We start from the raw sequence: 26448 nt of genomic DNA on the forward strand, positions 1-26448 counted from the left end.
GAATCCCTGAGGTCGGTAATAAACGGCTTAGAGAAGGATCATTTTATGTCTTCCATAGACATAAAGGATGCATACCTCCACGTCCTCATTTGGAGCGACCATCAGTCTCTCAAGCTTCACAGTGGGGGCCTCCCACTATCCGTTTCGGGCCCTTTCCTTCAGCTTCTCCACAGCTCCGAGGGTCTTCACGAAGATCATGTTGGTGATGGCAGCGTGTCTCCACTCAATAGGAGTTCAGGTCGTGCCTTATTTGGACGATCTGCTCATCAAATCATCCTCAGAGATTTGCTTAAGTCAGCACTTATCCCTCACCTTGGAGGTTCTCGAGAGCCATGGGTTGCTGATAAACTTAAAGAAATCCCAAGTCGTTCCGTGCCAACGCATGGTCTTCCTAGGGCACCAGTCAGCAAAAGGTGTTTCTGCCTGCGGAGAAGATCCGTTCAGTTCGGAGTATAACATCTTAGGTCTTGTCCTCTCCCAGCCCCTCAATTCATTTGAGCATGCGGCTGCTGGCAAAGATGGTGGCCTCCTTCGAGACCATCTTCTTCGGTCGGGCTCATTCTCGGTGCTTCCAAGGGGATCTGTTGACAAAATGGTCAGGATCCCACCCAGGTTTGGATCTCCAGAGGATCTCGCTGTCTCTGGGGGGTGAGAGAATCGCTTCAGTGGTGGCTGAATCAGAATCACATGACGGTGGGCAGATCCTTTGCCCCATGGTCATTAATCATAGCCACAACAGACGCCAGCCTGAGGGGTTGGGGGGCAGTAGTCTTGCACCTCAGGCTCCAGGAGCTCTGGTCAGTTCAGGAATCGGCCTTATCAATCAACACGTTGGAGTTGAAGGTAATTCTTTTAGCTCTCCGGGGGGCCCAGACTCTTCTTCAGGGCCACCCAGTCAGAGTTCAGTCCGACAATGCCACGGCTGTGGCATATGTCAACAGACGGGGAGGAACCAGGAGTGCATCTGCTATGCGAGTAGCAGCTCAGATATTACTTTGGGCAGAACAGTATGTTCCAGCAATCTCGGCGGTGTTCATTCCAGGAATAAAAAATTGTGAGGCCGATTACCTCAGTCGCAATGTGATGATGCCAGGGGAGTGGTCCCTCCACCCGGTAGTTTTTCAGTCTCTAGTTCAGAGGTGGGGGTCTTCCTGATATAGACCTCATGGCCTCCAGACGCAACAAAAAAGTTCACAGGTTTTGCGCAAGGGCAAGAGACCCCTTGGCGGTAGCGGTGGACGTGATGTCCATGTCATGGGAATTCAGGTTGGGTTATCTGTTTCCCCCGATTCCCATGCTTCTTCGAGTGCTCAGCTGAGTGAGGCAAGGCGGTCGGCCGGTGATTTTAGTAGCTCCCTCATGGCCGCGCCAAGTGTGGTACGCGGACATAATCTCCATGGCGGTAGGACAGAGATATCATCTTCCATCGCGAGACGATCTTCTACAAGGTCCCTTCCGTCACCAGAATTGACCTCGGCTCAGTTTAACGGCATGGCTGTTGAAGTCAGCTTCTGGAGAGCTAGGGGTTTTCCCCCAGTGTAGTGAACACAATGCTGCGAGCACGAAAAACGGTTTTGGCTCGCATCTATCATCGCATTTGGCGAGCCTATATTAGATGGTGCGAAAATAAGTCCTGTCACACCATCTTTTCGTCTCCCTCGCTTATTGGCTTTTCTTCAGGGTGGGCTGGAAGCAGGCCTCCGTTTAGGTTCATGAAGAGTTCAGGTTTCGGCGCTTTCAGTTTTCTTTCACCTGAAGTTAGCGTAGTTACCAGACGTCAAGACTTTTTTCTTCAGTGAGTCTTACATGTTCAGCCTCCCTACGTTCCGCCTACAGCACCATGGGATCTTAACCTGGTACTGAATATGCTTAAAGGGCCTCCTTTCGAGCCATTACTTACCGCAGATTTTAGGTGTCTTACCTGGAAGGTCGTCTTTCTTTTAGCAATTGCATCTGCACGTAGGGTTTCGGAATTGGGAGCTCTGTCTTGCAGGGAACCATATCTGTTTTTTCACAAGGACAGAGCGGTACTAAGAACACTCCCTCCTTTCGTTCCAAAAGTAGTTTTGGCTTTCCATTTGAACCAGGAAATTGTAGTTCCGGTCTTCATCTACTACCCATTCGGATCAACAGTCTATGGAAAAGTTAAATGTAGTCAGGGCTCTCCGCATTTATGTCAAAAGAACTTCTCCGATTAGACGTACAGATTCTCTGTTTGTTCTTTATGATTCTAACAAAAGAGGCTGGCCCGCCTCAAAACAGTCCATTGCAAGATGGATTACGGCAACCATTAAGCAAGCTTACATAAAGGCTAACCGTCCTGTGCCAGAGAGACTTACAGCCCATTCTACCAGATCGGTAGGGGCGTCATGGACAGCGAGAAATGGGGCTTCTGCAGACCAGCTTTGCAGAGCAGCCACCTGGTCCTCTGTCCACACCTTTACAATATTCGCTCTTAGTGCTTTACAAGCGGGGCTTTCAGAGTGGTCCCACCCTTAGGGGGCTGCTTTAGAACGTCCCCATGGTAAGCAGTGTCCCCCAGAATTGATGAAAGAGAAAAGAGGATTTTTGTACTTACGTTAAATCCGTTTCTCTAATTCCGTCCGGGGAACAATGCGATCCCTCCCTTCTGCTTTTCCTCTGTCTGCTCTTGTTTGTTTGGCCTTTTCTCCTTGGGCTTTTTAATTAACTGAACAGGGAGATTGTAGAGGGGAGGGGTCTGTCAGCAGTGCTAAAGTTAACTAGCTAGGTGCCAACTCCCGTGCCCCCCTCCATAATTCATGGTAAGCAGTGTCCCCCAGACGGAATCAGAGAAACGGATTTAACATAAGTACAAAAATCCTCTCTTTTTTTCTTCCTTTAAAGTGCTGATGAGACAAAATAGGAACGTGCCAAATCATGCAGCCTTTTAAAACACTTTTCCATTATTCTGTCCATTGGATTCTTTAGCAGACCCTACTATTTTAGAGGAATGCTAGTTGTAGACAAATTAGTGGGTACAACTGTATTCACTTTTGGGATTGCGTCACACTGAACTGCTTGACTTTCAAGAAAAGGATACATCTGTTAGTGTCCTGTGATTGGACTGATTTTTATTTGGTTGCATCCCCATAGCTTTATTAATATGTTCCAGAACCACCTCCAGTACTTCTGTATGCTGAGACATTTCAAATCCTGTGAAAGGAATCAATAGTAAGTCCCCAAAGAATAAAAACAAGCTCTCTATTCTTTCACTGCCTACCCAGCTGAAAGAGACGGGGAAAAGACCTAGGGAGAAGGTGTCGCACTATATACAGTCAATGTTTTTTTTTCCTTTTTCTGTTCTCTGCTCAGCTAGCAAGGGTGCAGAGAAGGCTTCCAAATACCTTTTTTTGTTCATGGTGCAGGCCATTTCGAAACGATCATGGAAGTAATTGTACCGCTGTATTACCTGTTATGTTAATGCCATCCTGCGTTGGCATTAACAAAATAAAGTATTAAAAATGTCTTTATTGTTAGAATAAAACATTTTTTTATGCTGCAATGCATAGAAAGGGGCACCAAATCAATAAATATAACCCCTGCTGGTGATAACTGGCTATTTACATTTTTGCTGTAATATTTAATAAATAGACCCCTTAGTCTCACCTTTCATCCATATTATCACTACTATGGTATAAATATCATTGTTCATGATGAATATCAGTGTTAACTCTGCCTGGCTCATCTGATTCCATTGAGGAAAGTGTAAGAACTGTATCTGCAATATCCATTAGTATGCTTATTAAATTCCACTAATACTCCGTTCACACTGGCTGAAAAATCTGGATTATTGACGGGGCTTGCCCCGACGTCCCGGATCTAGGGTGAGTGTGAACGGGTCCCATGCATCTACCTGGTTCGTATGAGCTGTGAATTATCCCCGGGTCTTTTGCAGGGTTATTCCTTGGTCCGACCCAAGTAGATGCCAGTCTGAACGGTGAGACCTGGGTTTTTCACCCCGGGTCTCGCCGACAATTTTTAAAGTAAGATAAATAATAAATGAATATTAAAAAGAAAAGGCCATTTACCATATAATAGACGGGTAGTATTTCTTCACACTGAATGTCCGACAGCTACAGGAATAAATTGCGTCGCTTCTAATAGCCAGGGTGAAAATTGTGCTTTTAAAGCGGCAACAGCGGACCCTACGCCTGGATTACATTATACAGGCGGCGGATTTGTTATTGCCACTTTAAAAGCATAATTTTCACTCTGGCTATTAGAAGTGACAATTTATTCCTGTAGCTGCTGGACATTAAGGAAATACTACCTGTCTATTAAAAGGTAATTTGACTTTTTTTTTTTTAAGACTTTTATTCATTGCCGACCCGGGAATTTGCCAGAGTGGGAGATTGTCACCTGGCAACATCCCGGATTGGCAATGTGAAAAGGGTATTACTTTCTATGATGGTGATAGTAAGTCTGCTTACAGAGATCACAATAGCGCTGCTCCTCTAATGGATCACTGTAAGAGGACTGCGGGGTCAGCTGGAGTCAGAGGGCTGCAAGAAGTGGGGACATGAGAAACATTGGCAGAGTCTCTCTGGAGCAGGTTGATGTGTTCATCAGTGGGGGTGGGGCTTCTACGGCACATCTCTGTGACTGCCTGTAGCACTGTGCGTGTAAAGTAGAGATGCTCACTGACCCCCGTGTTTTGGATCTGGATTACCGTCGTGTTTTGGTTTTGCCAAACAGTCTTTGCGTGTTTTGGTTTTGTTTTGCTATTTTGTTCAAAAATCCATGTGTTTAGTCATAAAAGAACCAAATTTAGTGCTCCGCCTGTTTCTTGGATAAGTAATGTAATTGTAAAGCTAATAAATTATCCAAAAAAACAGTTTAATTCCTGGTAGGCCTTCATTTGTTCTACACACAAACCAGATTGTCTTCCTCTCCATCTATGCATATTGGCAATGCAGCCATCGTCTTTGGATGTATATTGCACCCTACACTTATAGTTAAATATGTAAAGAAATGGACAAAGGCAGTTTGGTGTCTGTCTCTCTAGGCCCCCTCCACTTGTATAAAATACCAAAAATTCAGCCGTTATAGACTGTACAATATTAATAGAAATGGAAAAAGCCATTTTGGGGTCACTGTGTGTGACACCCTACCCTTAAGGATAAATTGGCCACACAGCAGCCTTTCAAGACGGTACGTGAAATGGAAATGCCCCAAGTCCCTTTCCTCTTTGGGGGTAGATTGCACCCTACACTTACATAGAAAGTTTTAAAAAGATGTTATCGTCATCATCTTGAGCTTCATCCTCACACTCAGTGTGTACGTCATCACAGACTATCAAATCATCGCCGCTTGAATCCGCCATTAGAGAACAGTCAGTGCTTGGATGTCTTGGATGGTGAAGGCCTTCCTCGTGGAAGATGTAGTTCGTTTTTATAAACATTTTTTCAACATTTTTGGGAATTTACCTTCTATGGCGATCACTGACTAAGTTCACTGCTGTGCTGAACACTCGTTCAGAGTACACACTGGAGGGTGGGCAGCTTAAGTATTGCAAAGCAAGTTTGTACATGGGTTTCCAAATTGCCTGCTTTTCTTCCCAGTAAGGAAAGGGACTGTCTGACATTACCATATCAATTACCTCTTGAAAATAATCCTCCACCATCCTTTGCATGTTAATACTCATATTGGATGGAGTTATGGGCAAGGTCAAACATTTTTTTGTAAAATCCTTCAAACCAGCCCAGATGTTAAACTGTTCTGGTCTGCCCTCTGCGTCTTCCCTTCTGTTTTGAAAATTAAATTTTTTTACGAGCAGCAGCTGCTTGAGAAACTGAAGGAGGCCACGTCGGCAAGCTAAGGCCCAGTTCAGCGGACAACTTGCTGAGCAATAGCTCCTTGCAAAATTTCACATCTCGTTCATTTTGAAGCAAAGACTCAATGTAGGTCTTTTAAACCTTGGATCAAGCACATTGGCCAAAACGTACTGATCCGAGCTCAAGATCTTAACTCAAGGATCATTGTGAAGCAAATTAAGTACTTGATTGACAAGGCCAGCATACTTTGAGAAACTGAAGGAGGAGATGAAAGCAAGCAATTCCGCAATCTGCTTTTCCAATAGTCTAATTAAAGGAATGACTTGGCTCAAACTAGTAGAATCTACTCACTTCACAACTTTAAATGGTTTCAGCACCTTGCACAGCACTGAAAGGATTCCCCACTGTGCAAGAGTGAAATAAATCCTCATTAGCGCCCTCGTCGCCTACACAAATCTCCCCCTCATCTTCTATTTCCAAAGTGGCGTCCTCAATTTGTGTATCGCCTGCTACACTCGGGCTGTTCAGGCACACATCAGCAGAACTGCTGAAAGGGCCCTTCTTTATGGGTACACTGTCACTAACAGAATGCTCACGATTAGACATTCCATTGTTGGATGGACTCTCCACAGGTATTGGTGTCATTTCTGATTTCAGAGCAAACATTATCCTCTAATGCCTTACTGTTATCTTGCAGCTCTGCTTTGACGCGTAACAGTAGTTGTGCACCACTTGTAGGCTCGGTAACATTTTTGGATCTGCCACTAATAGAGAAAGGCGAAGGCCTCATTCTCTCTTTGCCACTGCGTGTGTAGAATGGCATGTTGGCAATTTTTTTTTTATCGGCACTTAACTTTTCCTCAGTTACACTTTTTCCTTTCAACACGGTAAAAAAAATTGGGATTTTTTTTGACTGACTTCAAAGGACTTTGTAGTTTCACATCACCTTTCCCAGATGATGTACTGAGAACACTACCATCAGGACTGGTGACAAAACCTGGTTGCTGATTCTGCTCATATGTGGACTGCTTTGAATCCATTATGAGCCCAAAGCACTTGCAGTGCTACAAATTGTTTTAGATACTGCTGACAAATGACTTGACAGCCAGAAAAAATAATGCAAAATAATGGGGAACACCCCAAAAGCACTTGGAGTGCCAAAAACTGCAGAAAAAAACCCTCCTTACAACTGGTATTAATAGTAATATGGTATTGTATGCAAACAATGTGTCCAATTACTGCTCTGTTCCTGCGCTGATATAGCCAGTGTGACCTAACCCTGCTTTCTCCCTCTGTCAAATGGCGATGGATTGCTGTAGAGGCTGTTATTTATTGTTTTAAAAATCTCCCGAGAACAGAGCTCAGAAATACGAATACGTGAGGATGACGTTTTGCCTTGATTTCGATTCCGAATGGGCGGGAGAGTACCGAGCATACTCTGCTCGGTACTCGGATAGGCTAAATTCGGATCTCGGGGAACCGAGCCCGCCCATCTCTAGTTGGAGTTTCAGAAACTAACTTGGATCCTGTATTACTTTATAACAATGATTGTACAGTGTTCTGTGAAACGTAATGCACCTCTGCTTCTTATCTCTAAAATATAACCTGTGACAACTGAAGACTACTGTATTCAGCATCGAGTTGTTGTGACACTAATTAGTGATAGGGGATATATGAACAACCCCACTCTGCCCTCTCAGAAGCAAATGTTGCTCAGCATGTGATTTACATCATAAACATTACTTTATTTTTGCATCTATACATCTTCTTTCAGCTAGAAATATCGATCGATCAGGTGATACCTTTTACAGACACTTGCTATCCTCAATCACTAGTGAGAGGGAAAATTTATAAGCAGGAACAGGTATGGAAAGGCAGGAGCACAGAGGGTAAGGGAGAGAGAAGCAGGGGATGAGGCACAGAGAAGAGCAGATGGGGAATGAGAGAGGGGGTTATCTGGGATGAAGTTAGGGGTGTATCGAGTGTCTACAGACATAGGAAACAGATAAGGGAAAAGATACTGGACACATGGGAGCCATAAGTAAGAGGTACACAAACACAGGGGAGACATTAAGGAAGGTTGTAGTAACACAAAAGACATGGAGGAGAAGTGGGTGCTCAAGTAGGTGGTGAACACAGGTCTGATAGCCTTATATCATTTAATATGTTCTATATTTAACTATGTAGTGTTGAAAATAATCTAAAATTACAATTTCACACTAGCAAAATCCCTAAAACTTCTAGGGGCAAAGACCCTGGCCATTCTCCAATATATTTGTGTATGTCTGTGTATAATGTCCAATTAATTCAACGCCTGCAGTTAACCCTCTGCTCCACATCTGCAGTCTATATTGGTGAGAAGAGCTGTTTGGAGTAGACTGCTAGTACGGGTAGGACAGTGCTCCTTTGCACAGTATTTCCATACTGCGCATGCTTTCTATTTATCAGTCTTTGAGCAAATCTGGGGGAGGGTGGAGAAATGTTGTTTCTGTTAAGGCTTTGAAAAGCCTGTACGTAAAAGAAGACTCATCACAGTAGTGATAGGATAATTCCTTGGTAATTCTTTGTAACATTGTATTTGCAGATGAGGGAACACATGGTCAGAAATCTTACTTATAGTTTTGTTGCTTCTGTTTTGCTAGAGACAGCTGACAGTGATAATTTATATTTACAGGATTCTTCTCTTGAAAAACAGAGGAAAAGTTCTCGTCGAGTGAGCTTTGCTGAAGAGCCCATACGGTAAAGTATAAAGTTTTGAAAGCTTTAGTGTTTCACATACACAGTCGTCTGTATCTGTAGGTCATCGGTATTCAAAAATAGGTGAACTCCCTTTCTTCATCCAGAGTGGCAGTTTGTTTTGTTTATAGTTGGTGAATGCATAAAGCTGTTTTAAACTTATGTATTTCTATCTGATTTACCAGATAAATATTGGTGACACACAAAATTAATAGGAAGTAAAATCAATGGTTTCTTTTTGTCCACGACAGAGTTTTCACTCCAGAGCTACAAGCAACTGCACCAGCTGATACTGAGAAAGGAGGTAATTGTGCCTGCTTTCAAGTGTTTTTGGCATGTAGTAGAGTTGAATTGTTCTGTACCTTTGAATGCAAGGCCAGTGGTTTATGATTTTAATGTTGCCAAACCTGGGGAGTTTATGCTATGTATAAAAATTGTGATTAACTCCTATATTGCCTTAGTGAAACCCACAGTTTGCAATCTGGCCGCTTATTCTGGAAGCAGGCTTCCATAACTGGATACATGCAGAGTATCAAATTGGACCCAGGACCTAATAGAACTATAATACGTAGCCTGTGCAGTGCCAAGGATCTGTGTAGACGTAGGGGATGGTAAATTTTAGGTTAATATCACATCTTCTCAAGCGCAGTGCCTCCACCGGAGTCATATTCTCTTTGGAGCTACAGATCTTGGCAAGGTCTGCTAGTGGGTTTGACTTGGAAACCCTCTTTTCAACTCACTATAAATGACTGGTGATGACTTGCGCACACGTACACCAGGAAAGGGAGAAAAGTAATTTGGCACACAATAATTAAGAATAAGGGAAAAGGAGTCTGTTCTTGACAGCAATAAAGTGGCTGAGATCAATGTAACTATGATATGTACCTATATGATAAACAATAGTAAAGTCTTGGTGCAAAAGAGTAACTGAACAACATCGCAGTGAAGAATGCATTTAATGATAACACTTCAGCAATGGCAGTACTCTCAATGGCATAAATTAGTACAAACCGCAATATGACCATATATGTGTCTACCACTCCATATGGTGGATTTATGCACAGAAAGTCTGCTAAACTTTGTCTGCTTTGTTAAAGAAACACCTCTCTCCTAATATGGCAGCCTGCTGCAAAGGAGTAAAAGAAAGCAAGATTGACTTAAGTTAAGTATAAACACACTAGTTATTTCATGATTATTCAGCTTGGCAGCAATGCACAGCGTTTGTTGAAAAGCCAGTAAAATCACTATCTGGCATTAATACTTTGTAAAGTGTTTCTTGGACAGAACAATTCTGCCAGTATTCCTGTATAAATATTTCTGGTTAGCCAAACAAACATAATGAAATCTAAGTTGAACTAATGGCAAAATATATTCAAGGACAAGTTCTCTGAAGACACTGTCAAAGCTAATAAAAAATGTTCTGTTATTGCTGCAGGAGATGAATTGTTAAAACTTTGATAAATCACAACTAGGATACTCTCCGATTTATCCAGGATTTACACAAACTAGAAAGTTACTGTCTAAACAAAGGTAAAAATATGTATTGTATTTATTTGCAATACTCTTAAGCAATCCCCATATTGCCACAGCAGCACCACAGTAAAATCAAAGAAGGCTAAATACATAACCCACTTCTGGCGGGCAGTTCTACTAGCTGTATCGCAATTCACAAATCCTAAACACATTCCATCAAACGGCAGTCCCAATCCGATATATATCAGTCTCTATATGAAACACAATATGGATTGCATTAAAAGTTGAAATGTTCTGTATACTTGCAGATTGAATACTTTTATATTGTGACTATCTATTTTTTAATCTGGGATTTGCTCCTTTTGGGGTATATCTTCTTTCCATTAATGTGCTCAGTAGGAGAATCTATGTTAAATCATAAAAACAAACATTTTTATATGTTGTGCATGTCTGTTCTATTTAAAGCATTAAAACAGTATGCACTTACTTTGAGGTAGAATACCAAAGATTATTTTGCAAATTGTGTCAACACTGTCCCAATCGAGCATCCTGGGTGTGTGATTGGCATTACATTTATGAGCTCTTCATATGCCATCATGTCCCTATTAGAATGAGAACATCCCTTATTGAAAATTGTTGTTGAAACTGAAGTCAGATGTTGTAGCTTTACAAGTCTTTTACTCTGACGGCTAATCATTTGCTGTGTCTATCTGTATTCCCAGAAATTGCAATTCCTTAGAAGGCACAAGGTGACTCTTGACTGTATTTATGATCCAAGAAAAGAGATTACTTTGACTATTTTGGTTCAGTCACTGTGTTCTGACTTCCATATTACCAGAATATTGTCCATATAAGGCAAAACTACAATTCCCTGAGTCATGAGAGCAGCCATAAGAATTACAAGAAGCTGTGTAAAGGTTCTGGGAGGTTTTGATAGATCAAATTGCAGACAGATAAACGGGAAGTGCCATCCTAGGCTGAAGAATTTAAGAAAATGATGGTGCTGTGGTACAATTGTAATGTGCTGATAAGTATACTGTAAATCTATTCATGTAAGAGAATGTTTACAGTCTCCATAAGGAAATATTCTGCATGTGCAAGTTAATTGAGTGTTTACAGATCGAAAATTGTCGAAACCCTCCTGACTGCTTTTCTACCAGAAGGCGTTTGGAGTAAAAGCTGGTGCCTCTCTGAGCAGATGGTACTAGAGAAATTAGCTGTTTCTCCATAAGTGTCTGTAAACTGTTACATAATGCCGCCATTTGCACAAGTAAATGACCAGGTTTGTGTTGTCATAAAAACACTTTCTTTGGGTACCACTCGAATGTCTGTCTTGTTCATTGTAATGTCCCAAACCCTGTGATCTTTTGTTGTGAGTGTCCAGGCCTCTGCATACCTCACAATCCTGCCAGCCATTAAACCTGCTGTAGTTTGTACCAGGAATTCTGAGTTTTTCAGTCATCTTCCATCCTTTTCTCTAAAGGAATAAAAGGGCCACTTGGATGCATTTGCCATATACTGTCCACATGCTGTTTCCCAGGACAATAAGTTCAGGCCTCTTTAAAATGGCAAAGAAGCAGCAGAAAATGAATCTTCTACAATCCAGTTGCAGATGGATTAATTTACCTTCTGTGGCTTTTCAAAATCATTTTATCCAGTTTGTCACTGATACCCCCCCCCCCCCCCAAAAAAAAAAACAACCTTACAATCGCTAAACTACGCTTCCTTTTGTAGACTGTCGATTTGCCGCCAAGGGACGTAGCCAAAGGGCACTTAGCCACCACTATTGAAAGCTAAGCTTCTGGATGAAATTATCGTATCCAGTGATGCCTCACAATCCATTCCTATTTTCAGGATTCCCATTCTCTTTAGCAAGTGTTTAATATATATTAGTAATCTGTATAAGAACATTCAAGAAAATAGAAGTAAATATAAAATATATATATTTCATAGCTTTACTTTTTTGTATTTTAACAGATCATGGCTCAAGTGATTCATGCAATGAGTAAGTATGATTTGGTAAAGCTTTGTCTATTTTATGTGAATATTTTTTTTTATTTTCTGCTTTATAGCTTCTGGGATTTGTTGCAAATTATAAGGATATATTAGAAGCCAACAAGGAGTTTGACCATATAAGGACGACTTTTTTTTCTCGCTGTGCAAATGGCGGTCCAATTTCATCAAATGCAAATAAATTGTCAGATCATGGCAATTCTTCTACAAATCTTCTACATGTGTGTGTCTGGCATAATTCTGTACTACCTCTGTAAAATCACTTGCATTATGTATTTTTGTTTAAGCTTGATTGCATGCACAGATTAGATAATGTTAATCCCTATGTATAAATGTGTTTTGAAGTTGTGCTTTGAACAAACTGAATTGTAGTAGAAAATCCAATGAAAGTGTGTCTTAACCTTGCATCACTAATATAGTCTTACACAGTGTCCCTCATTTAAATATTTTGGTATGAATGCTGTATGGAAATGGACACATGCATCACAAAAAATTAGCAATTGAATGTTCAGGCATACTTGAGAATTAGTATCATACAGCTGTATGATACTAATTCTCAAGTATGCCTGAACATTCAATTTGGTAAAACTTGTAAAATGGATTTTAAATTTTAACATTCTAAATTAATTTCTCTACCTTTTCTCCTGAAATTTTAAATTCTACTTAGAATTCTGAATACTCTCTATGTTCTTCTTTATTCCCAGCAAAAGTAGTAAATGTGAGATCACTGGTAAGCCTAAGTATCTTCTCTTAACATACTCTTGAATATTCTCTTAATATACTGATAACTAATGAAAGTTCATATATTTTACATTGGTTTTAGGAATAGACACACTGCTTCATGGACCTCTTCAAGTTCCGGTTCACCAGGCACAGGTATATGAGCTATTTTTCTTTTATATTCTAAATTGTGTTAATTTACTATGCTGTTGCCACAGTGAATAATGTGATGTTTATCTCTGTAGTGATACTGGCTGGCAGTGGTGTGAGGAGTCTTACTGTTTGCGAAGCCAATCCTGGGACCCTCTGTGCATGCTTAAACCAGTATGACACCTCAGGGATGTGCTTCTGGTCCCAAATTCTACAAAAAATATATTTGTTATAAAGGAAAAAAATTAAAAACGGTTTTTAAACCAATTTAAAAAAAGAAAGTTTTATTTTAATAAAGCAAAATTATAAGCTTGCGAGCAGGGCCTTATCACCTCTTTGTCTGTTTTACTCAGTTTGTTTATTAGTTTACTATGTTTGTCCCCAATTGTAAAGGGCTTCGGAATGTGTTGGCGCTTTATAAATAGATGATGATGGGCAGCCCCTGCTAGCTCCTTCCTAAGTAGGTGTTGGCAATAAGAGGATAAAAGCGGTTATTTTACTGCTGTGGTCCTTGAGAAATAGGCTTCCCCATGCAAAGCATTGCAGGAGGAGGGCGATTTAAATAAGGAAAAATACCCATTCTGCTGGATTTAGGGCTTATCTCCATTTAATAAGTAGACCCATTGTATGGTGTATTCATGCATATTTCCATACCTTCCAAAATTATTAATTTTACTGGGGAGAAAAAAATAGCCTACTCCATTGATTCCCCCCCCCCCCCCCCACTTTACCCATGATTTTTCCATAGCAATAACCTGGCCTGAAATAAATAATTGTTAGAAGCAGTGCATTAGAAAGTGGTAAAATAGTAGCAAAGTTTTTATGTAATTGAGGATCTATACATTTGTGTGCCAACAGCCTCAATTTGCACCAGACAGTCATGTGTCTGAATGGGGTGTGACCGTGCTCATATTGGGTTCGTTTTGGACATATTAGTTGGCCAATTATATTCTGATTTTCCAATTAGGAATGTTGGGAGATGTGGAAGTATTGATTAACAGACTACATACGTGTGACTGATCTGTCCCTTTGTGTTTGTGGGTATTAAACGGTTAGTTTTCACATGCATATTTTGTCAATTTGTGATAGGTTTTTATGCTTTACTATGCGCTTTAAATTTTCTTTTGAGTTCTAGTTAATTATGAAATGGATCTGCTTTCTCAGTGAGCCTGCTCTAATTTGGTATTTTCTTATTACATAGTGGAATTATGTAGCCTGCACTAAAGACAGGACCGTTGTATTCTCTTCTGATGATATGGATATGACAACAAGTAACACTGTAGCCATTGATGGGCTTATTGAGGCAAAACCAAAGAAGATAGATACTGGTTTATTTTTGTCAAGCTTAAAATCTCAAAGCGAAGAATCAACCAGCAACGTAAATTTACCATTTTCCATTAGTGGTCAAAAGCATACAGGTGTTCAGTTTATGACCGACTCTTCATTTCCGTCAAAAATAAAGTTTGCCGACTTCTTAGCGAGTTTGGGAAATGAAAAAACAAACACTACCTGGCTAGATGGTGCAGACAAAGAGAACATTTTCCCTTGTGTTCCTAAAGAAAATATTTCTGACAAGAAGAGCATGCCTCCATTTTGCCTCCACACCCTGGAGAATACAGGAAATGTAACACATGTGTCTGTTAATGTTTCTCATGGTGAAAACGAACGACCAAGCAAATCTGTTAATTACAATGAACATCCTTGCGCAAGCATACCTCAAGGCAGTGCCTATGAAATCAAGAGAAAAGAGTCTTCTAAGCAGGAGGAGTTGCCTGGTAAGCCTACTTCTCAATTAAATCTGTCCTCTGCAAATTCAGTATCTTACCTTAGGCAAGATAAAACGTTAGCCATTGATGGGCTTATTGAGGCAAAACCAAAGAAGATAGATACCGGTTTATTTTTGTCAAGCTTAAAATCTCAAAGCGAAGAATCAACCAGCAACGTAAATTTACCATTTTCCATTAGTGGTCAAAAGCATACAGGTGTTCAGTTTGTGACCGACTCTTCATTTCCGTCAAAAATAAAGTTTGCCGACTTCTTAGCGAATTTGGGAAATGAAAAAACAAACACTACCTGGCTAGATGGTGCAGACAAAGAGAACATTTTCCCTTGTGTTCCTAAAGAAAATATTTCTGACAAGAAGAGCATGCCTCCATTTTGCCTCCACACTCTAAAGAATACAGGAAATGTAACACATGTGTCTGTTAATGTTTCTCATGGTGAAAACGGACAACCAAGCAAATCTGTTAATTACAATGAACATCCGTGCGCAAGCATACCTCAAGGCAGTGCCTATGAAATCAAGAGAAAAGAGTCTTCTAAGCAGGAGGAGTTACCTGGTAAGCCTACTTCTCAATTAAATCTGTCATCTGCAAATTCAGTATCTGACCTTAGGCAAGATAAAACTTTTATGCAGAATTCTAAACTTAAATCTGTAGAAAAATGTGGCACAAATAACACAAGGTCTAATAATACATTTGTATCTTGTACTTCAGCTGAGAATCAGCCTCCTGACTACACTGAAAGAACAGTTTTGTTTACATGTGACCAGGATGATATGGAATTGACCACATCTCACACCATTGCAATTGATGGAAAATTTTTGAAAGATTCAAGCAAGACTAGTATTAAAAATCCTATTCCAAAGGACAAACAATCACATTGTGGTGGTTTAAGATTATCTTCTGTTTCTAATAAAACAGGTTTCTTCTCGACTGACGGTGATGGCATGGAGCTGACACGAAACCACACAATTTGTATTGATCAGAAACCTTTGAATGAATATAAAAGTAATATTTCATCAGATATTCAGAAAAAGGAAGTTTCGGTTTTTAGAAGTGGCCAAAGTGAAATGAATATAGATCTGTACATTGGTGAGAAAGAAGTGGAAAATCTGAGGCATCGAGGCTCGGTCAATGTAATGACTAGTGTTCAACACAAATCCATGTTCAACTCTCCTAAATCCGATTACAACGAAATGATAGGGGCTGAAGTTAAAGATTTTAAAACGCATCCCACAAGTGCAGCTGAAATCAATAAGACTTTTTTTTTAGATGGCCAGGAAACCATAGACCGTTATGCTATCGACAATGAAACTCCATGTACAGGAATGCAATCTAACATTTGCGTTACTGATAACAAGTCTGACTTTAGTTCTTCTATTACCATATGTCAGACTGACATTAACATAGTTCCTGGATCTAAGATACAAGAGGGCAATGGTTTTGCAACGACGCAAGCTATTATAGATAACAAACTGAATGATCTAAGCAGATCTGAGTTTGTGTTACCAGACATTTGTATGAGTATTACAGCTGAACTACCATGTGAAAGGACGAGTGGGACACTAAATAGAGCCTTTCCAGATAATACAGTTTTTTTCCCACCTCATCACAATGACATGGATATAACTCATTCAAATACTATTGCTATCAAAAATGAATTTTTATGTGGAGATTCCAAAATGAATAAAGCCATTCCTTGTATGTCCTTTGCATTGCAGAGCTCATTTCCAGATAAAACTGTTGTGTTTGAAGATGATATGGAACTTACAAAAAGCCATACAATGATTATTGATGGGAAAAAGCCAATTGAGTTGCATAATCAATCCACCTCTATCAAAACAATGACTCGTACTACTTCTGGACCAGATGAAATGGATATTACAAAGTCAAATACTATTTTTTTTTATAATGAAGTAGCAAATGAGATGGCTAAGGGTCATCTCCACATCAATAAAAAAGCATCTAGGAGATCCTGTGCTTCTCATGATGAATCTGTGCATCAAGGAGATGATATGGAGATGACAAATATTAATGTCTGTCAACCTTTTACTGATGAAAAAGTACACTCTTGGGAAAAGGGAAGTATGTTTTTTGGATCTTCTGACGATAAAACATTGTGTCCATGTGACAAGGATGACATGGATATAACTAGAACACATAATGTAGTTATTGAAAACAATGTTGCTATTCATTGTGCAGCTGTAAATGTTATGGGTGATCAAAAAATAATCAAAACTCATAAAAGGCCACTCAGTGAGGGTAAACTACATAATCTGCCTGTTACATTGAAGAGTTGTACTAGTCGTATGGATTTAGAGCAAGCCGACATGGATTTCACAGAATCAAATACAGTTGTTAATGCTAACATACCGGAAAATAAAATACCTTACCGTGACTTACAGCTACCTTTTATATCTAAAGGTGTGCCAATCTCCCAGAGGCCTACAGTTTCTGATGATAAAACTGTACATGAAGTTGGGGATCTGGAGTTGACAAATGCAAATAATGGACTTTCATCCAGTGAGGCAAAGACACAAGCTATAGAGAAGACCACAAGACTATTTATGGCTTCCCAAGATAAGTCTTTAATGTTTTCATGTGACCAGAATAATATGGATATGACCAGGTCGCACACTATTACCATTGAAAGCATGAAGGGTAAATTGAGAGATGATTTGCAAATGAATCCTATGTCAAGTATAAACGTACTTACAGAGTTGGAAAATACTATGGAGCTTACAAAAAGCCACACAATTGTTATTGATAGAGATAATCCAGTTCAGGTGTCCAATAATTCTACTTCTGTTAATAGCATGTTTTCCAAAAATGTTGGCATGGACATTTCAAAGTCAAATACTGTCTTTATTGATCACCTATCGGATAACCTACCAAATAAAGATGTTAATGTTTCAGACAATCAGCCTAAAAGAAAAAGTGCTTATCACCAGGAATCTTTTGGTACTAATGATGAAACTATACTTGTAGTTTGTAATATGGAGGACACCAACGCAAACTTTAATTTAGTAATCGCTGAGGAAGAGAGTCTTGTATGTAAGGCTTCACTTGATAAAACTATATGTAACCAAGTGGATATGGAAATAACAAGGTCTCATACTGTTGCAATTGAAGGGAAAAACTTGCATGAAGAGAGTTGTGCTCCTGTACATAAAACAATGTCTTCATGTAATCATGTCTGTACTTGTAATACAACTGATTGTGTGTGTGAGGAAATGGATTTAAATGGGTCTTGCACAACAAAAATTGAATCCACCCAATCTAAAGAAGCACCTTCTCTATTTATGACTAAAATCGTCAGAAACCAAGCTTTGAACTCGTCTCCAACTTCAAAGGACACATCAGTTAAACTTACAGCAAATGATGGAGAAAAGGAATTAAAGTTTCAAGGAAAAGACATTTTTACAGCAGACAAAGACAAACCTATCCACCCCAATGATGAAACCGTATTTCAAAGTGAGCAAGATACTATGGACAGCACAATAGCCCACACTGCTGTTGTAGAAGTTAATATGTTAGAGGAGCCTAATTACCAGGGTCCAAACCTTGGCATATGTTCAAGAAATGGGGAGAGACTTAGGATGGACAATGTAAAAATATCAAACTTCATAACCGAGGGACAAGGAAAATGTGAAAACATAATAGAAACATCTATGGAAAAGCTAGAGCAACCTGAAAGAAAAAGTATTTCAAGGTCCACATCTTTGTCATCGAAGACTGTAATGTTTCTAGAGGATTTGGGAACCATGGACCTCACACAAATCCATACTATACCAACGGAAGGAGTGTCGGGAAAAACGTTTGGCTCTACTGGTACAGATAGAACATGTGTGTCTGGTACAGATAGAACATGTGTGTTTTCAGAAGAGGAGATGGATAATACTAAATGTAATACAGTTTTTATTGACCAGAAGGGCGATGAGGATAGTACATTTAGAAATAACCATTTGAGGACTACAACTAGTAATTTGACTTGTATCTCCAATAAAGAAAGTGCGGAAGAAAATAAAGTTTCTGGTGACAAAACAGTCATTTTTGATGATACTGAGTGTATTCATGCTGATTTCAAATATAAAAGCTACCCCTTAGATATGTGTACTGAAAACTTTACATTGAGGATTGCTGGTGACTGTAAACCTATTGATACCAGTTCACTGAATTCTGACATCTGCAGTCTTCCTTGTGAGCCAGCTATAGTTGATCATGTCCCCATCATACAATCTGAATCTTCAGTCCCTCAAAGAAATCCAGAAGCATTACAAAAAACTAAATTAACTGCAAAAAGAGTGTCTTTCCATTTTCCTGAAATGAACTGTATGATTAGGGATGATAATTTGAAGCCGAACACTATAAATACAATGCCAAATCAAGAAGAGCAGTTTTCTTTTGTCCCAAATGAGCATTCAGCCAACAGTTCGGTTGAGCCTGAAAACATACCTGCAGTTACTACAGCTAAAATCTTTGGTAATGCAGATTTTACCAATCAAGCATTAATTCAATCTAAGATGGAGAATAATCTAAATTTGAAAGATGTAAACAACTTGCTTAAAAGGGGCCCTGATAAATCCATTAAAACAAGTGGTATTGAAGGAATCTCTAATGTGGAAGACAAAAATAGAAGAAGCAGCATTGCTGATATCCAATTACAGATCAAGAGTTTGACACAGAGCACAAAAACCTCAAACTATCACAATGCTCCTGTCTCATGCCTTATTGAACAGCTGCCCACTACATCACAGGCTTCATATCTTCCATTTACAAATTATATACCTGAACAGGTTTTGTTGAATGGGAAGTTTTCCAGCACAGTACCCATTCAGGACCAGGAAAATAATCCTATTGCAGAAAAAGGTGCAGCCATTACAATAGAAACCTGTTTACCTAATAGGCTGTCCGTCAAGATTTTTCAACCTAGGTTACCCAAAAGACATTCAAGCACAAATAACCTGCAGGAGCCAATTTCCTCTTCTGTTCTTGAAGTACAATCCCAGCCAACATCCAGGACGCTTTTCAAGGCTTTAGTTGCTAGTGATGATGCTCAGTGTATAGATGAAGAAATGCTTCCTGCTTGTCCAAATGACCAAGAAATAAATAATCTATTTCACTATGATGTGCCAGAAGGTGCTTGGGAGGAGTTATGTAAAAAAGAGGCTTTGCACAAAAACTTAAGCAAATGTGCTTCTCAACCTGAAGAGACAAAGAATGGTCAAAAGAGAATTCGGGAAGCAGAGGATGATGCAGAAATTCGGACAGAAAAGAAAGCCAGGCAGAATGAGGACAAATCAGACAAAGATGAACAGGTGGGTGTGATACTTTGTGGATTATTTACCATTTGCATACTTAATAACTTTGGTCAAACGAAATGTCAGCTTGATTAATTTGCTAGATATGAAGCCCTTGCTGTTAATTTAAACAGGTAGCCAGGGTCGTGTATCCAACTTGCCGTATTTCATTAGGAACCTGAGATTGATTACGCAATGGCCATATATCCATGAGCCACAGGTTCCTAGTGAATTGATGAGCAGCATGATTATGAATATTTACCCCATGAATCTGCTCCCTCCACTTTGTGTAAAATAGGTGTTGGGAGCACTTTAAGAAGCTGTTGGACTTAGACTATTGTCTTCACTTTGCCCCACCCCTGGCACATTTTGCCTATGTGATTCAGACTCCAGTAGTCTTAAATACTTGTAACCATTTAGTATTATCTTTAATTTACTCCTCTATTTTTTGTAATAAAGATAAACCTATTTTTTATTTTTTATTTTTTAATAAATGGTCTGCTTGTATTTTCATGTGTTAATGTATGTTTTACCTAGATATCTGTAGCTTTTAAACATCCAGACAAATGTTCTAGAAGTGATTATTCATCTCATGCAAGTAAAACCATGGAGCAGACTTACTCCAGCAGTAACTCTCAGGACTGGAGGGGAGATGGAATGTCTGTAGATATAATAAGCAGTAAGTAATTGTTCCCATTGTCTTATTTTGTTCATGCAGGTCAGACAGAAAAGTATGTTTTTAAAGCTGTTTAAACGTGGTGACTTTTCTAATTCATTTTTTAGACACGTTTTAGTGATATGTCTGTAATGTGTTAATGTTACAAATAAAATATACTCCACTGGTAGTGTGCATTAATGCATATGGTGGGAACAGGCCTAAAAGAAACCAATACATTTTTTTTCGTTAGAGACTGAAAATTCAATAGGAGATGGATTTTCTGTTGCTCTAAGCCGCTAAGCCATAAGAAAAGCGTTTGAACAGCAGGTATGAATATGAGAAAATTGTACATCTATAATCTCCAGATTTACTTTGAACCATTTCATAGTTAAACACTTTCATCCTTCATCCGGCTACCATCCTCTTCACTCCACCGAAACTGCACTGGCCAAGGTTACTAATGACCTCCTATCGGCCAAATCCAAACTTCTCCCTACTGATCCTCCTTGACCTCTCTGCAGCCTTTGACACCGTGGACCACCCCCTCCTGCTGCAAAACCTTCTCTCTTTCGGCCTCTCCGCATCTGTCCACTCATGGTTCACCTCATACCTTGCTAACCGCTCCTTCTCTGTATCCTCGTCCGGCTCTTCCTCCTCCCCCTGCCCTCTCCCTGTAGGAGTCCCGCAGGGCTCTGTTCTCTGCCCTCTTCTTCTCTTCTCGCTTTACACTTCCTCCCTTGGTGCTCTCATCTCCTCCTTCCGTCTTCAATATCTCCTGTATGCTGACGACATTCAACTCTACACCTCTTCTCCTGATCTTTCTTCTACCCTCCTCTCTCGTATATCTGACTGCCTCTCCGCCATCTCCTCCTGGATGTCCGAGCGTTTTCTCAAAATTAATATCTCTAAGACGGAACTCATTGTCTTTCCTCCGTCCAGACTCCCATCCCACCACGACCTCTCTATTGTCGTGGTGGGATGGGTCGTATATATAATCCTTCTATCCTTCTGGGGAACACTGCTACCATGGAGTTGTAGTGGGGAATTAGGGAGTTGGCACTTAATTAGTTAACTTGTTACTTGTGACCTTCTGCAACCCCCCTGCAGATCCTCAGTGTATATTAAGTACCTAAGGAGTTGGGCTTACTTTATTACTGCTGGTGTAGTGTGGTATGGTACAATATATATATATATATATATATATATATATATATATATATATATGTGCTCTGCGTGGATTGTGAGGCAGGGGGCCCAGGGCAGTATTATGTTAATGGAAGTCTCAGGGTGGGCAGTATTGCTGGCACAGTCGATGGGCGCTCTGGTGCAGCTAATCACCTGTCAGGAGGAGACTAAAGCGCTGTCTGCAAGCTCTCCATTGATGGGAAGCTACAATTTCAGCGGTACTTTAACAGGTTAATGACTGGACAGACCAAGCAAGCTGGCCCTTCATCCTCTATTGTTTCCCAGAGGGCCCCCGTAGGGGTGCCCGCTTGGTCCTCCTCTTTGGTTATGGGAATTGATAGACTCAACAGGTTTCTAGACTCAAATCTCAGTCTAGAACCAAACGTAAGAGAACCAAACATCCTCTTCTTTCAGTATCAAATTCAGAAATATCCTCTGAAGAGGATGGAGAAATTCCTTACGAGATGGATGGTCACCAGGTGACTGATGTTGAGGATTCTCATAAAAATCAAGACCGTGAGGATCTGGTCTTTAGCAGTTAGAAGGACCTTAGACTTCTAAGACATAGATGAGCCTACCGCTGCGGATCAGGGTCTTTTTAGAAAAATAAAAGGCGCACAGTCTGCAATTTCCCTCAACTCAAAAGAAAGGGAAAAACTAAGGCAGTTTGGTCTCAACCGGACCGCAAGGTAGTGGTTCCTTAAAGATTCATGGCATTGTACTCGGTACAGTTGGAGGATGTTAACCGTTGGGAACAAGTACCAAGTGTTGACACTCCGGTAGCACGCCTGGAGCGTCACACCACCTTGCCATTCCCGGGCTCAGCTTCCCTTCAGTAAGCTACTGACAGGAAAGTGGAAGGATTTTTAGAATCTATCTATGTATGTAGCTACAGAAGCTGCTTTTAGACCTATGTTATACCCAACATGAGTTGCCAGTGCCTTGGAATCCTGGGCTGACCAGCTCGCAGCAGCACTTTTGGTTTCCGACCTTCTCTCCCTTGCGCTGCACCTTTAAAGAGGCATCAGGCTATTTTATATGAGACTCAAAATGCAGCCTCAATGTCTTCAGCAGCGTTTGGCTCAGCGGTGGCAGTGAGAGTATAACCCTCTGACTGTGCATCAGCTTCCCAGGATCTTAACCAAAGGCTTCCCTTGTGGCCCTTCCATATTCGGGATCGGTACTGTTTGGCCCCTGAGCTGGATAATATAATTTTTCAGGTGACTGAGGGAAAAAGCACGTTCCTTTCAGTAAATGTACCAAAGTCTCGGGTACTCAGGTTTAATTCCTTTCGCCAGTCCTTTTGATGGAACTCATCCCTCGTCTGTTCTTTCCCACCTCCTTACCTTTAGATCCCATAAGGAGACAAGTGATATTTTATTGCATCGCTTCTCGTCTTTTCGCAGGGATCATTTGTGCAGCTCCGGAAGTGTAGAGATGCCAGGGATTCTACTTAAACTGTATTCTTGGTTAAAAACTGGATGGTTCCTTCTACCCAATTCTCAATCTAAAGTTCCTAAATTTACACCTGCGGGTGGAAAGATTTCGCATGGAATGTCTTCGGTCTGTAATAAATGGCCTGGAACCGGAAACAATTCCTGGCGACCATAGATATTCGGGATGCCTACTTGGGTTGGGGTGTAACCAAAAGAGCAAGGGCAATTCAGGTGGCTGCTCATAACCTGGAATGGGTGGAACTATTCGTTCCCTCGCTTTCGGCAATATTCATCCCAGGCGTGCTAAACTGGGAAGCAGACTTCCTCAGTCAACACGCAGTTTTGCCAGGAGAATGGTCTCCATCTGGAGGTCTCCCAAATGCTTGTTCACTGGTGGGGTTTTCCGGTTCTGGACCTAATGGCATTGAGACACAACAGTCAGGTTCCCAGGATCTGCTCAAATGCCAGGGACCACTGGCGGTGGATGTAGATGTCATGACAATGCGCTGGGAGTTCAGGTTGGGATGCTTATTTCCCCCAATCTCAGTTCTTCCACGCGTTCTCAAGAGGGTCAGGCAGGGAGGTCTGCCAGTAATAATAGTGGCGCCCGGATGGCCGCACAGTGTCTGGCTCGCAGACATTCAGTCCATGGCGGTCCGTCAGGGGTTTCGGTTGGCTCTATGGAACGACCTTCTCCTTCGTTGAAGCCATGGCTGTTGATGCTGGCCTCTGGAGGTCAAGAGGGTTCTCTTCCAAGGTGGAAGTTTGGAAAACTATTTGAAAAAGATGCTTTTTTTTGTTCATTTGAAATTGAATTACACTTTAAAAATGTATTTAAAAGTGCTTCTTACATGGGGATAGGGTGCGGCTGACATTCAGCCTCCATATGGGGTATTGATTCATTTTTTTACAGCTTTATTTCTTCGTGGTCTATTTTTTGCAAACCAATTGTGAAGCATGCTGTCTTTTGGATAGGATGTTCTGGGTACTTTAAACGTGATTAGGAGAAGCTTTGTTAAATATACACAGGTGTTCTCAATGTTTTGAGAATATTCGTTCAAAGCTACCAATATACAGTCAAGTCCATAAACATTGGGACATCTTTACAATTCTAATATTTTGGGCTCTATACATCACCACAATTTTTATACTCACAATAAATCCTTTTCTGATTCCATCTGGAGGATACTGCTACAATGGGGTTGTAGTGGGAGTGAGGGAGTTGGCACTTAACTAGTTAACTTGTTACCTGCTGCCATACCCCTCACCTTTGAAACCCCCTGTAGCTCCTCAGTGTAATTTTAAAGCCCCTAGGAAGGGTAGAAAAAACAACCAAAGACCAAACGGCAGAAGAGCAGAAGGAAGGGAGGGAACGCAGTATCCCCCAGATGGAATCAGAAAATAATTTTTCACGAGTATAAAAATCCCATTCTCTTTCATCCTTCTGGGGGTCACTGCTACCATGAGGACTTACAAATGCCGCCCCCCTAAGGGAGGGACCGCTCCGATTGCCAGGCATGTAAAATACTACGGCCAAAGCTAGCGTCAGAAGACGCAAACACATTGAAATGGTAAAATTTAGTAAATGTGTGTACCGAGTACCAGGTGGCCGCTAGGCATAGCTGCTCCGCCAAGAACCCCATTTTGCATGGACCAAGAAGCTCCCACTGACCGGGTGGAATGGGCAGTAATGCGAATGGGCACAGATCGGTTCGCACTGATGTAAGCATACTTAATAGTTGAAATAAGCCATCTGGAAATGCTCTGCTTAGAAGCAGGCCATCCCCGTTTATGGGGATCATATTGTACAAACAGAATCTGAACGTCTAATGCACGCAGTCCGATGAACATATGAGGGTATTTGAGGGTATTTACATCCAAATCAGATGAACGGTGTAGGAATTACAACGGTTTGTATATGCGCCTCCCACTTTTTAAGGGCCCAAAAGTAATGGGACAATCGGCTCAAAAGCTATTTCATGGACATGTGTGGGCTATTCCCTCGTTATTTCATCAATTAAGCAGGTAAAAGGTCTGGAGTTGATTCTAGGTGTGACATTTGCATTTGGCATCTGTTGCTGTCGACTCTCAATATGAGATCCAAAGAGCTGTCACTATCAGTGAAGCAAGCCATCATTAGGCTGAAAAATCAAAACAAACCCATCAGAGATGGCAAAAACATTAGGTGTGGCCAAAGCAACTGTTTGCAACATTCTTAAAAAGAAAGAATGCACCGGAAAGCTCAGCAACACCAAAAGACCCGGAAGACCACGGAAAACAACTGTGGTGGATGACAGAAGAATTTTTTCCTTGGTGAAGAAAAACCCCTTCACTACAGTTGGCCAAATCAAGAACACTCTCCAGGAGGTAGGTGAAAATGTGTCGGTCAACAATCAAGAGAAGACTTCACAAGAGTGAATATAGAGGGTTCACCACAAGATGTAAACCATTTGTGAGCCACAAAAACAGGAAGACCAGATTAGAGTTTGCCATACAACATCTAATAAAGCCATTACAGTTGTGGAACAACATTATATGGACAGATGAGACAAAGATCAACTTGTACCAGAGTGATGAGAAGAGTATGGAGAAGGAAAGGAACTGCTTATGATCCAAAACCTACCACCTCATCAGTGAAGCATGGTGGTGGTAGTGTTATGGCGTGGGCATGTATGGCTGCCAATGGAACTGGTTCCCTTGTATTTATTGATGATGTGACTGCTTAAAAAAGAAGCAGGATGAATTTTGAAGTGTTTCGGGCAATATTATCTGCTCATATTCAGTCAAATGCTTCAGAGCTCATTGGACGGCGCTTCACAATGCAGATGGACAATGACCCGAAGCATACTGCAAAAGCAACCAAAGAGTTTTTTTAAGGCTAACAAGTGGAATGTTATGCAATGGCCAAGTCAATCACCTGACCTGAATCCGATTGAGCATGTATTTCACTTGATGAAGACAAAATTGAAGGGAAAATGCCTCAAGAACAAGCAGGAACTGAATACATTTGCAGTAGATGACTGGCAGATCACCAAGGATGAAACCCAGCGTCTGGTGATGTCTATGCATTCCAGACTTCGGGCTGTAATTGATTTGCAGCAAAGGATTTGCAACAAAGTATTAAAAAGTGAAAGTTTGATGTAGGATTGTTCAGTTTGTCCCATTACTTTTGGTCCCTTGAAAAGTGGGAGGCATATATAG

General features: G+C 40.7%; 1 protein-coding gene across 1 annotated transcript in view; it reads left to right on the forward strand.

The window, feature by feature from the left end:
• Positions 1 to 26448, forward strand: part of KNL1 (kinetochore scaffold 1) — a gene marked incomplete at its 5' end in the record, with an annotated part of 106556 nt that overhangs the window by 25272 nt on the left and 54836 nt on the right. The window contains 7 exons of the mRNA XM_075194645.1: positions 8470 to 8534; positions 8783 to 8835; positions 11982 to 12009; positions 12722 to 12747; positions 12841 to 12893; positions 14089 to 19986; positions 20506 to 20647. Of these exons, the coding sequence (XP_075050746.1) occupies positions 8470 to 8534; positions 8783 to 8835; positions 11982 to 12009; positions 12722 to 12747; positions 12841 to 12893; positions 14089 to 19986; positions 20506 to 20647 (6265 nt within the window). The remainder of the gene's footprint in view (positions 1 to 8469; positions 8535 to 8782; positions 8836 to 11981; positions 12010 to 12721; positions 12748 to 12840; positions 12894 to 14088; positions 19987 to 20505; positions 20648 to 26448) is intronic.

Source organism: Mixophyes fleayi, unplaced genomic scaffold (assembly GCF_038048845.1).
Source record: "Mixophyes fleayi isolate aMixFle1 unplaced genomic scaffold, aMixFle1.hap1 Scaffold_99, whole genome shotgun sequence".
Classification (NCBI taxonomy): Eukaryota; Metazoa; Chordata; class Amphibia; order Anura; family Limnodynastidae; genus Mixophyes; species Mixophyes fleayi.